The sequence below is a fragment of the Ovis aries genome, chromosome 12, assembly GCF_016772045.2.
Source record: "Ovis aries strain OAR_USU_Benz2616 breed Rambouillet chromosome 12, ARS-UI_Ramb_v3.0, whole genome shotgun sequence".
Taxonomy (NCBI): Eukaryota; Metazoa; Chordata; class Mammalia; order Artiodactyla; family Bovidae; genus Ovis; species Ovis aries.
In genome coordinates this window covers 42,677,165-42,691,525 of record NC_056065.1, presented here as the reverse complement: position 1 = coordinate 42,691,525, position 14,361 = coordinate 42,677,165, and the positions used below count along the sequence as shown (strand labels likewise).

General features: G+C 40.9%; 1 protein-coding gene across 5 annotated transcripts in view; it reads left to right on the top strand.

Moving 5' to 3' along the window:
- The window catches only part of UBE4B (ubiquitination factor E4B), a 120,580-nt gene that overhangs the window by 70,455 nt on the left and 35,764 nt on the right, over nt 1-14,361 (top strand). For all 5 annotated transcript variants that reach the window (XM_027975655.2, XM_060396501.1, XM_027975654.2 and 2 more), the window contains 9 exons: nt 1,121-1,262; nt 2,696-2,796; nt 3,793-3,907; nt 7,142-7,225; nt 10,071-10,127; nt 10,807-10,923; nt 11,022-11,120; nt 11,493-11,606; nt 13,227-13,425. In XM_027975655.2, the coding sequence (XP_027831456.1) occupies nt 1,121-1,262; nt 2,696-2,796; nt 3,793-3,907; nt 7,142-7,225; nt 10,071-10,127; nt 10,807-10,923; nt 11,022-11,120; nt 11,493-11,606; nt 13,227-13,425 (1,028 nt within the window). The remainder of the gene's footprint in view (nt 1-1,120; nt 1,263-2,695; nt 2,797-3,792; nt 3,908-7,141; nt 7,226-10,070; nt 10,128-10,806; nt 10,924-11,021; nt 11,121-11,492; nt 11,607-13,226; nt 13,426-14,361) is intronic.

The following is a 14,361-nucleotide window of genomic DNA, read 5'->3' as shown; positions in this document are numbered from 1 at the left end:
TAACAGCTAACCCTTATGATATGGAGAAGGCAATGGCAGCCCACTCCAGTACTCTTGCCTGGAAAATCCCATGGACGGAGGAGCCTAGTAGGCTGCAGTCCATGGGGTCGCTAGGAGTCGGACACGACTGAGTGACTTATATTTCACTTTTCACTTTCATGCATTGGAAAAGGAAATGGCAACCCACTCCAGTATTCTTGTCTGGAAGATCCCAGGGACAGGGGAGCCTGGTGGGCTGCTGTCTTCGAGGTGGCACAGAGTCGGACGCAACTGAAGCGACTTAGCAGCAGCAGCAGCAACCCTCATGATAATGGTCTCAGAGAATAGTTTTAATAGAAACAGGGCCCTCCCATTGTATCCTGTCTGTATTTGAGAAAGCACCTCCACATGATTTCACTTAACCTCAGTGCAGGTGAGATGGAAGTTCTGGGTTCAAGTAACAAGTACGCAGTAGAGCTGGGGATAGAATGCAAGTTTGGATACTCCTAGCACAGGGTTTTTGTTTTGTTTTGACTAATACTACTTTGTCCCTTTCACTAAACATTTTGGAAAATTTGTATTGATAACAAATATTTTCACGTCTCCTTCTAACTGGACAGTTTTCCTAAGTTCTGGTCCTGTTGCCAAATGCTGCATAAAGGCTTTGAGATGTGTGCTAGACATTAGGAAGGAGGGAGGGGTGTTTTGTCAGTCCCTTGTAACTTCACTCCTAAAGACTTTGCTTGCCTAACAGCACAGGCTGGCTTTAACCTGCAAGTCAGCCCGAGCACAGCTGGCCAGTTGGATTTACATACGTGTGGTATCCCTTCAAATTCCTGGTGCTTAGTACCAGTTCTTAGTCCTCCTGGTTTTGTAAGGTGCTGTTCCTGAAAAGATGAGATGCTGGATTTCTGGACAGACTTTCTTCTTAGGTCAATATAATGTTTCCTAAAAATCTCTGTTGTTGGACTCTGTTGTTGGAGCAGGTGAAGCCAGCAGTCAGCTCCAGGCGCAGGCGCATGGGGTCTGTGCTTTGTCCTGGGTGTGGGGACCCTAACAGGCTTTCTGCTACAGCATTGCGAGCTCTGTCATGTGGTTTACTGAGAACAGATCAAAACCATCCCTTTTCTTTTCTCCAAAGTCTGGGAGCCTCTGGTGGGGCAAGTACTTGGGATTCCTACAGCGACCATTTCACCATTGAAACGTGCAAGGAGACAGACATGCTGAACTACCTCATCGAGTGTTTTGACCGAGTTGGAATAGAGGAAAAAAAAGCACCAAAGGTAATATGAAATAGATTCACTTAAAACCCACAAAACCTGGCTATATATTGGATAAATAATTGTTTTCTAAGCCCTTAATTAGATTCATTTTTTCAGTCAGTACAGTGCTTACTGAGCATGCATAGGCCGGGCACTACAGTAGAAGCTGGGCTGGATTAATGAACCAAACAGATGAAGATCCCAGTGCTTCTGGAGCTCATGTCCTAGTGGAGGGAAGACGTGACAGGGCCAAATGCTACTATCACCAATGACTTATCACTATGATAACTTCTCATAGTCTGTTGTAATCATAATAAAACATTTATAGAGTACCTGTCAACCATCACACACTTTGCTAGGTCTCCATGAACTTAGGTTTTCACAGTTGTTCATTAGGCCGGTGTAATATAAGTATTATTTTTTTTTCATTGCACCTCACAGGGATCTAATACATACTACTGTTGGTCTTCCCTAAAAGCAAAGCAGCGTAAAGTGAACTTTGAAAAAAAGGGGGTTACCTATAATTGTCCAGAGTCACATAAATTGAGAAGCTGGTTTAAACTCAGAAAGCTACACTTTTTCTACCGTTTCATTCTGAATGAATATCTCATTTCAATCCTGTTTCCTTTTCATTCATTTTTTTTTTTCCTTTAAATTTTCAGTGACATATAGTGGCTCAGACAGTAAAGATTCTGTCTGTTAATACTGGAGACCCAAGTTCAAGCCCTGGGTGGGAAGATCCCCTAGAGGAGGGCATGGCAACCCACTCCAGTATTCTTGCCTGGAGAATCCCCATGGACAGAGGAGCCTGGTGGGCCACAGTCCATGGAGTCGCAGAGCTGGATATGACTGAGCACCTAACACTTTCACTTTCATAGCTGATTTACAATGTTGTGTTAGTTTCAGGTGTACAGCAAAGTGAACCAGTTATACATACACATATATCCACTCTTTTTTGATTCTTTTCCCATGTAAGTCATTAAGAGTATTATGTAGAGTTCCCTGTGCTATACAGTAGGTCCTTATTATTATCTGTTTTACATATAGTGTGTATATGTCAATCCGTCTCCCAGTTTATCTCCCTTCCTTCCCCATTCATTTCTAGTTCTCGTTTTCCATTAGAAATTAATCCAGTTCTCTACATGTTAGTTCATATTTGTGAAGGGCCTCTTAGAGTTTTTTGCACTTAACCTTAGCAAAAGCAAAGAGAGTGGGCCTGTTTTTGTAACCCCTGCGTGGTCACCTCAAGCCTCTGCTTCTTCTCTAACTGTAGGTTTTAGCAGAGGCAGTATGCTTGGATGATGCAGTTAATCTAGTTTGTTCATCATCAATAAAGGAAGAGAAAAAGATGCCTTTTCCTGCACAGCCATCTCTTCTGACTCTTCTGTCAGTTTTTAACTGCATGGGATTATTCTGTTTGTCTTTGTAGTCCTCACCCCGACCTGTCTTTGCAGATGTGCAGCCAGCCAGCAGTCAGCCAGCTTCTGAGCAACATCCGCTCACAGTGCATATCCCACACTGCATTAGTACTCCAGGGGTCCCTCACACAGCCAAGGTATGAGCAACCAATGTGTGCTTGCTGTTTGCAACGAGAGGGCCTCTCCTTCCGTGGACACAGGCTGCCCAGCCATGTTGCACCACATTGCCTAGCTCACTTCCTCATCTGTGAAATGAATGGTTGACGAGATGGTCTCTGAGGTCCCTTTGTTTCTCTAAGATACTATGAAAATAAAACATTTCATGTGCTTTATTGCGATAGATTGTGTTGTTGAAATGTGTTGACATCGGGGTAAGAAATTACTCAGTTTAAAAGCAGCTGCTTGAAAGCAGTACAGATACTTGGAAAAAAAATACAGAGCCTCACTTTCCATGTGTCATACAATCAATTTCTGTTATCCAGCAATAAAGAATGATGGTGGAAGAGGTAATATAGGGATCACCCACAATGTCCTACATTATTAATTTTTGTTTGGAGGATCCCATAAAGTTTCAAGTTTAATAAAAGAGTATTTCTGTATTTCATTTCTCTTATGAAAAATATCTGAAGGAAAATTGGCACAGTTGCAGTATTTATTCATTCTGGATCACCTTGTATTATTTTCTGTATCATAACCATTTTTGAAATGTGTCAGAAAAAAGAAAAAAAGATACATATATACTAAAAACACTATCCCCATGGTTAGAGTTAATAAGAGCTTAAAGAAGTCTTCAGCTTGCTAATCTCCCCCCCCCCACGCCCCGTATTGGATGAGGCATAAAAGAGACATACAGTACTTTGGTTTTTCTAGTGCTTTATTCTTAAAGGGCCATATGGAGGAAAAGATGCATTCTTTGAAACTTTCTGTAGCTTCTCACTGAAGAGCCCACAACGTGATTGTTCTAACAGTAAAAAGGGTGATCTTTTGCCTCAACTATTGACTATCTATTGTGTGGCCTATTTGGGAGATCTGAAGCTTGACCTGTGATTGTCAGCCACATGGCATTTTGTGTGTCCTGTAGTTACTGAGTGATGAGTTGATTCATCAGAGCCCTTGACTTTCTGGATCCGCAGGTCCCTGCAGCAGCCGTCCTTCCTAGTGCCGTACATGTTGTGTAGGAACCTCCCGTATGGCTTCATCCAGGAGCTGGTGAGAACCACTCACCAGGATGAAGAAGTGTTCAAGCAGGTAGGTTTTGTGTATTCACTATTGAAACATTTGGCTTAGAAGCTTTTCTGCCAAGGTAGATTTCTAGAGACAGCATATATTGAAATCTTGGGTTCCAGAATTTGAACATACGCACGTTATTTGCTCAGAGAGCGCTCCTCAAGGTTCCTGCCTTGAGATCAGATTGACAGCTGCATTGTTCAAATCATGTGTCCATTTCAGCTCATCAGTCAAGCATCAAAATATTTTAAACACAGTCTGTGCCAAGTACTTTAGGAGGTTAGAAGAAATATAAGGTCCTGTCTCTGATTTCAAGCTTTTAAAACACTACCAAGAGATAGTATAAGACATGATGTGTGTAAGTAGTGTTAAAAATTAATTCTATGAATTTACAAAAAAGATTAATATTAAATCAGAGACCTAGCTGATTTAGCTGATTAGCTCAGCAGCCGTCCACATGTCGCATAGAATGTCTTCTTGTTATTGGCCTGGAAATGATATCTCAGATCTTACGGATTACTTCATTCATTAAGTATCCATATGTTTTTTGGTATCCCACCGTGTAAAGTCAAGTGGAAATGAAGATATGCAATATTTAATAATAAAGCTTAATAATAATAATAGCTAATAAACTTAGTCTCAAAGGTTTCTTCCCTGATGGCTTAGCTGGTAAAGAATCCTGTGATGCATGAGACCTGGGTTGGGACGGTCCCTTGGAGAAGGGAATGGCTCACCCACTCCAGTATTCTGGCCTGGAGAATTCCATGGACTCCATGAGGTCGCAGAGTCGGACATGACTGAGCAACTTTCACTTCACTTCACTTTAGTAAATTTAGTCTCAAAGGTGTTTTCCAAGGTGAAACTTTGGCATGAATGTTGATTACTGGCCTGTGGCCTCTGTTGTAAAGTAAGCACTTTGCCACAGCAGTTGCACAGAGCTGTTTCCCTTGATGAAAGGGTGTTTATGACTTTCTTACAATTTGCTGTTTGGTGATTTCTTTTTTTGCTTCTAGAAGGAATAAGAGAGACAATAGCTATAAATGATATGATTCTTTTTGGCCTTTTTTAATACCTAATAATATTTGTAACTATTCCTCTTAAAGCCTTTGAATTCTCTGGAAGTATGTTTTCAAAATACTAGTAAAAGAAGAATCCAGCAGTGCAATTTCCAGTCGGTGTTGCGTGCTCCATACTTGGAATTTATCGCCTGCAGACACAACTTAGTGACTGAACAACATCTTAGATGATGGTCTTACTGACTTACAGGAATATTTCAGGCATTAGAGATTTCCTCTTCTAGAAAGTTAAGAGAACTCTTGATGAAAATACATAGCTGTGTTGGAAGGTTGAAGTGATACATTATGCTTTATGTGTAATATGCTTAAATTAGAATACTTTTGCTTGAAAAGACATCATTTGAAGAATCCAGAGTAGCTTTAACTGTAAAAGCCCAGGGATCAGCTAAAAGAGGTACCTTATACTATTTTATTCATAGAGAAACTTACATAGAAGCTATGAAATGACCTCTTTTTTTTTAGTTGAGGTGAAACTCACGTAATATAAAATCAACCACTAAGGTGCCCCATTCCGTGGCACTCAGTACCTACTCAATGTTGTGCAGTCTCCGCACACCTGTTTATTTTTAACCACAGAATTCTGATCCCTTGTCTTATCTTCTCTGTCACCATTTGTTTTTCCTCAGGGATGCCTCCAGTGGAGTTGCTGACCTGAAAAACAGCATTTTAGCTTTTTGTCTTGAGATTGTGGTAGATCTGAATTATTAAATCTTTGGATTGAAATTTCATTCTGCCTTTAATGTTTGAGATGTTCACAGATAAATAAACAGTAGCTAGAATTTAGAGTTGGTGATGAACACTTGGAGCATTTTTTATCAGTGCTGGGAGGTATTTATTTGAAAATAGAATTACTTAAAATGGTTAAGTTACACAGACTGTTTGATATTTGAAAAAATATGTTTAGTAATATTTTGACTGCTAGTTGTAAATTGTGCCCAAGTTTTACTTAATAGCATTCCTGGGGAAAAAGACTCTTCTAGGTGATCAATAGTGAAATTTATTTTTGGTAATTCTAGAACTACTGTTTGTTTTTTTCCTTTATTTCTTTGGCATTTCCCACCCCTCCACCTCAGCATTACGTCTCCATTTTTAGCTCACTTACGAAAGCACATTACTTCTACCCTGATTGTTTGAGTTGTAAGAACTAGAGTGATCTATCTTCAAGAGATGTGTTGCTATCTCAAACTTTCTAACACAGGGCACCTTTTTTTTAATACTGTGCTCCTTAAATGACACAGGTGTTCCAGACAACAGGATGAAATTAGAAGGAAAGAGAATTTTTCAAGTTTTTCTAGTTGCTTTTTAGCAACTCCTTTTTTTGGTTCCTTGATATTCAGACTGTCAGCTGTTGTTTACAACATTATCAGCTTAATGTTATTAATTGTGAATCCCAGTCAGCTCCCTGCATGTGCTGCTCAGTGAGTGTACTGTGAAAGTTAAAGATGGGCTGTGCTGAGCAGATTCTGCAGGGTGTCCCTGTGCCCTCGTATTAATGATGAACTTAAACATTCAGATTTCAGTGCCCTTAGTTCCGACACCAGGTTACTGTATCAGTTACACCTTTTATGGAATTAAGGCATTCTAATACAGTTTTCGTTTTTAATTTCAACACTTACCAACCATGTTTTCGTTCTACATAATTAAAGTTGAGATAACAGCCATTGTTGGTCTGTTTTTCTTGTTCTCTTCATAATAAACAAGGAAAGATGGAAAGAATTAAATGTAGATATGGGGATAGCAACAAAAAAATTCTTAAAATGTTGACAGTTGAGAAAATGCTGGAACATTGAGTCCAGTTTCTTTATAGGCTGTAGATGCTTGGTAATTGGAAACATACGCATTGCTGAGATGTGCAGCGTTTAGTTGATTGGAGCAGGGAGCCCTGCAGAGTCCTAGAGCAAACTCCAAAATTGTGAGTTTCTGTTAAATCCCAGGGAGTCTTGTCAGAGGTTTGGGGTTCACCAAAACCTGTTTCTTCTGGAGGATTCAGCTATATTACTTTAAGATCAGCCTTGCGAAAAGACAAAACAACACCCTGTGGCTGGATTCTAGGCTCCTTTCTATGCAAAACAGCCTTTCTTTGGGGAAGGTGTACAAATGCCTGGACTTGCAGATTTGGCACTTTATTTGACATGCATTTTCTTAAACTTACATTTATGATTTTTTTTTTGTCTTGTAGATCTTTATCCCCATTTTACAAGGCCTGGCTCTTGCTGCCAAAGAGTGCTCCCTGGATAGTGACTACTTTAAATACCCCCTCATGGTAAAGCTTTGTTCTTTTTCCTATAACCCATTCAGTTGATGTTTTTCTTCCAGATGATTTTAACGTCCACTTCTCTTCCAGGTCCTCGATCAGCCTTGTTTTCAAATGTAAAACGTGAAAGCGTTGTATTGGCCATGCATAGTGTTTGTTGGGCAGTGAGATGCATCTGTAAAGACTGTTAGCAGCATGGTACCTATTGCACCATCAGAGTCCTAGACAGGAGTCAGTGATGGAGGCATTTGAATGTGCTTCACCTTAATCATTGGTGATAACCTTCTGATTGTCCTAGCAATGAGCATAATGTATTTGGGATGAAATTTTGTTAATTAGGGGGAAAAATAAAGGAACTAAGACAAATGCAACTAAAAAGAGTTAAACTAAGAAAAGAAATACAATTTTATCTTTATGTAGTGACTTTGTACAGAAAATCACTGAGTGATTTCTCTTGTTCATCTTCCCTATTTTCTGAGGCTGTGCACTTCCTTTCAGACTTTACTTGAAAAACCCAGATCTTCTCAGCTCCTGCAGACACTTAGAGCAAGCGTAAATTGTGGACAGAACTTTCGGCTGGATTCTCACCAAGGGTCTCCACTGTCATGAAAACATTACCACCAGAAAGAAAATAAGAGGCTTTTTTCTTCTCTGAATTCACTTCTTTAAAATTTTGTGAGAAAAGTACTTTGAAGCCTTACTGAATAATTTTCGTTCTAAAAGTATGAAGGAAAAATATCAAAACATTAAATCAGTTAACTCTGGGAATAAATACAACTTTGTGTAAATTAAGGCCTTGTTTAAATTAATGTGTTTCGCTGCTTCTGTTCCTTTTACTCATTCTACTGACTTGATTCCATCTTGCCGTTAATCTTTGCTTCCTGAGGGCCCCCACTGTGCCAGCCAGGGGACACAGGAGCCCATGAGACAAGGCGCCTTTCCACACAATGCTCAGTTTAGTCGCTCAGTCGTGTCCGACTCTGCGACCTCTTGGACTGCAGAACACCAGGCTTCCCTGTCCATCATCAGCTCCCAGAGCTTGCTCAAACTCATGTCCATCGAGTCAGTGATGCCATCCAACCATCTTATCCTCTATTGTCCCCTTCTCCTGCTTTCGGTCTTTCCCAGCATCAGGGTCTTTTCCAGTGAGTCAGTGCTTCACATCAGGTGGGCAAAGTATTGGAGTTTCAGCTTCAGCATCAGTCCTTCCAGTGAATGTTCAGGACTGATTTCCTTTAAGATTGACTGTTTTGATCTCCTTGCAGTCCAAGGGACTCTCAAGAGAGTCTTCTCTAGCACCACATTTCAAAAGTGCTCGTAATCTACTGCAAAAATCAGGACCCCAGCAACACAATCAGATATTACACCAAGGTCAATGTGAACACAAAAATGTATTTATCTATTTCAGAAAATCAAAACTGAGCTAAGAGGCTAAACATTAACACAACAGTGCGGAAGTAGAAAGTGAGGCAGGAAGTCGTGGTCTGAAAAATAATTTTGAATGATTTATGTCAGCGTTCTTCCCACTGCACATGTTACTCAGGTTCCCCAAGAAATTCTATGAATCCTCATACATTGTTCTGTCTGTGGCACATAAAAGGAAGTAGAATAATCTGATGATTTGAGTTTAGTGATGAAATCTTTCAGTTCACATGAATTATCACTGTGTTATGTAAATATTCCCTCCTGGAATTGTTGGCTTTTCTGTTGTGGTTTGAATTAGCTTAATGTTTCAGTAAGGAGCTTTTAGTGTCAGATATCAACAAAATGTTCTTCTGGGTTGAAAGACAAAAGCCTCCATTATGACAGACAATAGTTTTATTTTGTGTCATTATTGGTGCTTGTGAAGCAGGAGAGAAAGGGCAGTAATCAGAGTCAGGAAGAGGAAAACCCTTGGAGCTAGGATCAGAAAGAATCACTGTCATTATCCTATAGGTCAGTGGATCCCAGCTTTGCTGTACCGTGGAATCACCTGGGTATCTTTTTAAAAATACCTCTACCTAACGCTCAAGCACTGTGATTTAGTTCTTTGGAGGTGTAGTGCGGGTATGTCCTGGCATTGGCCTTTCAGAGGTTTCCCAGGTGATCCTAACAGTGCAGCTGAAGTTGGGAACCTGGCTCCGGGCAAGGCGAACATTTCTTTCTCAGAGATGTGTCCATGCCTGCATGCATTGACTCAGAAGCTTCCAGCGGTTGGTTTAACAGCTTTCATAAAAACGTCCAAATCACAGAGGGAATTAAGATTCACTGTTAAAATGGTTTTAGTATGACTGTGGCATAGTAAGCTGTGTTTATGTGCCTAAAAACTATTTTTCCTGATTCTCTAACATGAGAATGATCGGGTTCCCAAAGGAAAATGTTGAGGTTCTCAAAAAACCAGGGATCTTGAAATCAAAGAATACTTTCAGTTATATTGTGGATCCGGTAACTTAGTAAATTTTAATTGTTTATAACCCTGTTTAATACTGGCAGGACTAGCCATCTAGTGTTATGACACATATCTTTTTGATATAGAAAGATGTTAAATAAAAAAACCATTTAAGAATATACTAATTTATCTCTATGTGTGTATGTTAAAAATATGTCTGGAAAGCTGGTAGCCAAAATAAGAGGTTAATCTCTGAAGGTAAAGTTCATGAGTGATTTTTAGTTTCATTTTTTAACTTCGTTTATCTGAAGTTTTTTTTTTTTTAACAACAAGCATGTATTTATGCATCAGAAGAGCACTGAAGGTATAGTACTTTGTTGGGAATGCATACATATTTATAGCAGCATTAAAGCTATGTCTCGATACACACGGCAGTCAGTTTAGGATGAAATACACTTAAGTGACCTTTTCTGATCTTGTCTCTAGGCTTTAGGTGAGCTCTGTGAAACCAAGTTTGGAAAGACACACCCTGTGTGCAATTTGGTAAGTGCCACCCCGATGGGCTTGCATGTTTTCAGTGAACACATAGCATAGAGGAGATTCCTTAAGTAATGGTATCTGGAAAATCTCTCTTGAGAGATTTTTTGTGAGATGTGGCTATGAGTCATCCATGCGGGTGACTCTGAACTGCTACATTGTTGTCACACCCATTATTTCCCCGGGGTGATATTATTTACTTTCTTTTGTGATTTTTTAGGGGGTAAGTATTGTGTAGCTAGAATAACACATCCTATTAGAAACATTTCCTTGAGTCCTTTGAACAATGGCTCATTTGAATGATATCAAAGTATATCTTGAAACACAGGAATGAGAAGGATATCTTGTAGGGACTTCTCTGGAGGTCCAGTGGTTAAGAATCCTCCTGTCAATGCAGGGATGCAGGTTCAACCCCTGGTTGGGGAACTAGGATCCCCATGCCGTGGGGTCAAAACAAACAAAAGAAATGGCATCTTGTAAAGATGTAGAGGGTTTTCCTCCATCTGAAATGAGAAAAAATGGATTGGGATCCTAACACATCTGTGACCCTTGTGTTTTTGGAGGTCACATGCCAGCTATTTTGCCGGTGGCTAAGAACCACTGAACAGGCTGGCTGCTTGAAACTCCCTTTGTCTCTAGTTTACCTCCCTTGCTGATTCACTGGCCTCTTCTGTTTCCCTCCCAGGTTGCTTCTTTGCCGTTGTGGTTGCCTAAGTCTTTAAGCCCTGGCTCTGGGCGGGAGCTGCAGAGACTCTCGTACTTGGGGGCTTTCTTCAGCTTCTCTGTCTTTGCAGAAGATGATGTAAGTATAGCAGCCTCTTGCACTTTGCTGCTCTTATGTTCAGATTCCTTCCCAAATGTACGTTATATGTGGATTGGATTTCTGCTTTCTCTTTGCAGGCGAAGGTGGTGGAAAAATATTTCTCAGGGCCCGCCATTACCCTGGAAAACACTCGAGTGGTGAGCCAGTCGCTGCAGCATTACTTGGAGCTGGGAAGGGTAGGTGTTCAGAAAATGAATCCAAAAGATGAATATGTTTTCAGTTCCGGAAGTTAAAAGCAGCACAGTTAGAGGATAATTGCAGTGTAATTCAGGTAATTTGTTCCTATCCTGGAAAGGAAATAGCAGAGACTATTTTATTAAAGCTGCAACTGCTTCCCTCCTCCACTCCACATTCTGCTTTCATGCCGATCCTCTGGACACAGTAGAATGTGGACTTTTCTTATGTTCTTGTAGTCAGGTTCTTTACAATGAGTGGACGTGGGCGAGGAGAAAAGTGGGAAGGAGTTTAGCTTTCCTCGAAGTCAGAAAGGAACCGTTTTTTAAACAAAGTTTTCATTTTTTTTCCTTTCCTTATAAAATGAATTTCAGCAAGAGCTTTTCAAGATCCTTCATAGTATCTTGTTAAATGGTGAAACCCGTGAGGCCGCTCTTAGTTACATGGCAGCTGTCGTCAATGCCAATATGAAGAAAGCACAGATGCAGGTAAGATTCCTTAAGACTGCTTTTATTTATTGGTTAAATTCATTCATCTAACTCATTCAGTTCCCACCCAGCCTTGTTCTAGGGAATGGAGATACAGAGAGACAAGCTTCCTGCTTTCATGGAGCTTATGTTCTATAGGGTCAGTGAATAGACATGTAAATATATCATTTCAGACTGTTGTGGAATCTATGAAGCCAATAAAGGAAGCTAGAGGACTTGAAAGTATCTGTCGGGGCACCAGAAGGAAGGCATGGGAGTGTCCAAGGAGGAGACATTTGATTAAATACTTGGCTGAGAAGGAAGAGCCATCGAGGACTTCTTCCCTGACATCTTAGTGGTTAAGACTCCATGCTTGCATTACAGGGGGTGCAGGGAACCCTGTTGGGGTATCCCTGGTTGGGGAACTGAGAGCCCATATGCTGGAAGTAATGGCCAAAATATGAAATTAATTTTTTAAAAATCCTGCATGCAGATTAAGTTTTAAAAATAGAAAGAAGGAGCTGGCCATCCACAAGGCTGAGAAAAGAGCTTTCGAGATTTGGGTGATGCATGAAGGTAGGAATGAATCAACTTTAGAATGAGCTCCACTTTCAGGCTTTTGTGACCGAAGGATAGTGAATAGGAAAGAAGCTGGGGAGTCATGGGCTGGAGGGGCGGGCCGCCGTACCAAGGAGGATCTTTGGGAAGGAAGCCATCAAGGCTGCTGCCTGGAGGGTGGGCTGACGTAGGACAGGGTACAGGAGCCAGTCCTAGGAGACCCAGTGTAAGGACACAGTTCCTGATGAGGGACTGGTGACTGAGACCACTTCACCAGAGTGGAGAAGTTAAAAGGACATCCTTGCTGTTTTATTCATGAGCAACCTGACATTTCTACTCAGAAGGAAAAACAGAGAAGAGCGTGGACCTGGCATTAGACCACCTTGATTTCCAGCTGGGGCTCCATCATCAGCCAGCAGTGGGACAGTGGTCCTCTGTGCCCCTATTCCCTCATTGCCAAGTGAGGATAGTAACAGTACTGACTCATGGACTTAGTGTATATGAAGCTGTTAGAATTGCACCCAGTGTATCATGAACACTCCACGGATGTTAACTATCATTATTAGAAGTGCTGTATTCATGAAGCAGGATTGCACTAACACTGTCAGCCCGAGAAGCTGTTCGTCTGGTGGTCATAGTAAAACTAGTTCTGATGCTTTTGAGAAGAATAAAGAAGAGAAAGGAGACAACATTTATTGTGTTTCTCTTTACTGATTTTGAGGATCTTGGGTAAATCATGTAAATTTTCTGACCCTTAGTTTCTTCCTCTGAAATGTGAATGATATATCACTCAGTTCTGAGGGCTGTTGTGGAGATTCAGTGGAGGACACCCCTTCACATACAGCTGTGCTGTGTGGTTAGTCACTCAGTCATGTCCGACTCTTGCAACCTCATAGACTCTAGCCTGCCAGGCTCCTCTGTCCGTGGGATTAACACTCAACAAATCGCACCTACCAGCAGAGCTCTATGACAACGTGGGTGTCCCCTCACTGACTTCAGGATGAAAATCTGCTCTTCTTTCTTATAAAATTGTGCCAGAATTTCTGTTCACGTCATGACTGTTCGGTACTTTCTGTTTCACAGACAGACGATAGGTTGGTGTCAACGGACGGATTCATGCTGAATTTCCTTTGGGTACTGCAGCAACTTAGTACAAAGATCAAGTTAGAGACAGTCGACCCCACGTACATTTTCCACCCAAGGTGTCGGATCACGCTTCCCAACGACGAGACCAGAGTGAATGCAACGATGGAAGACGTGAATGACTGGCTGGCTGAACTTTGTGAGTGATGTGTTCACTGTTAGGTCATGAAAACATCACCCTTCTGTTTTCTTTTAATTAAAAAAAAAAAGAATAGATTACACATCCTATATGAGAAGGATCCATTTGGACTCAGCAGCATTCCACAGTTTAAGTCTGACACCTGCTAGAGCGTCCCTGTCTGTCACCTCCCAACTCCCCGCAACCGCTAACTCCCTCTTGCCCTTGCTCCTGTTCTCCATTCTTAGGGTCAAGTTTCATTGACTCCTATCCCCCTAAAACTGCTGTTACAGGATTATCAGGAAGAGAGCTTTAATATCTGAATAGCAACTGTGCTATTCCATACAAGTTACATACAAGGAGACTGAGGTTCCAGAAGGTGCCCAGCTCACCTAGGCTGTCAGTCAGCAAATTGCAGCCGCTGCTCAAGTGTTCCGAGCTGAGCTTTGGGCTCTCCTTACTGTAGCACACTCCCTGATCTGAGCTCTTCCTTCCAGGTGTTTAGTTTGGCTGCAGTTTCTCATACCTGTCAGTAGTAAAGGGAGCATGCTCACTCTTTAGGGAAACAGAAATTTAGAAAACAGAGAAGTAGAAATGCGAGAGAAATGGGTAGCATATTTTATGTTGCCAGATACTGGGTTTGAAAGTGATTCCTGAGTAGAGGGAAAAAAATCTGCCTAAATAAGTCCAACACTGGCTTATTTACATGATTTAGTACCATTTTGAGGTTGAACAATGATGTGTTTTTTTAATTTTATATATTTTTTAATTGAAGGATAATTGCTTTACAGAATTTTGTTGTTTTCTGTCAAACATCAACAAGGTCAGCCATAGGTATACATATGACCCCTCCCTTTTGAACCTCCCTCCCATAACAGTGATGTTTGAATAATAGAAATGTTTATATAAAAAAACACCAGGAAGACACATCACAAAAGATCATTAGTGTCCATCTGT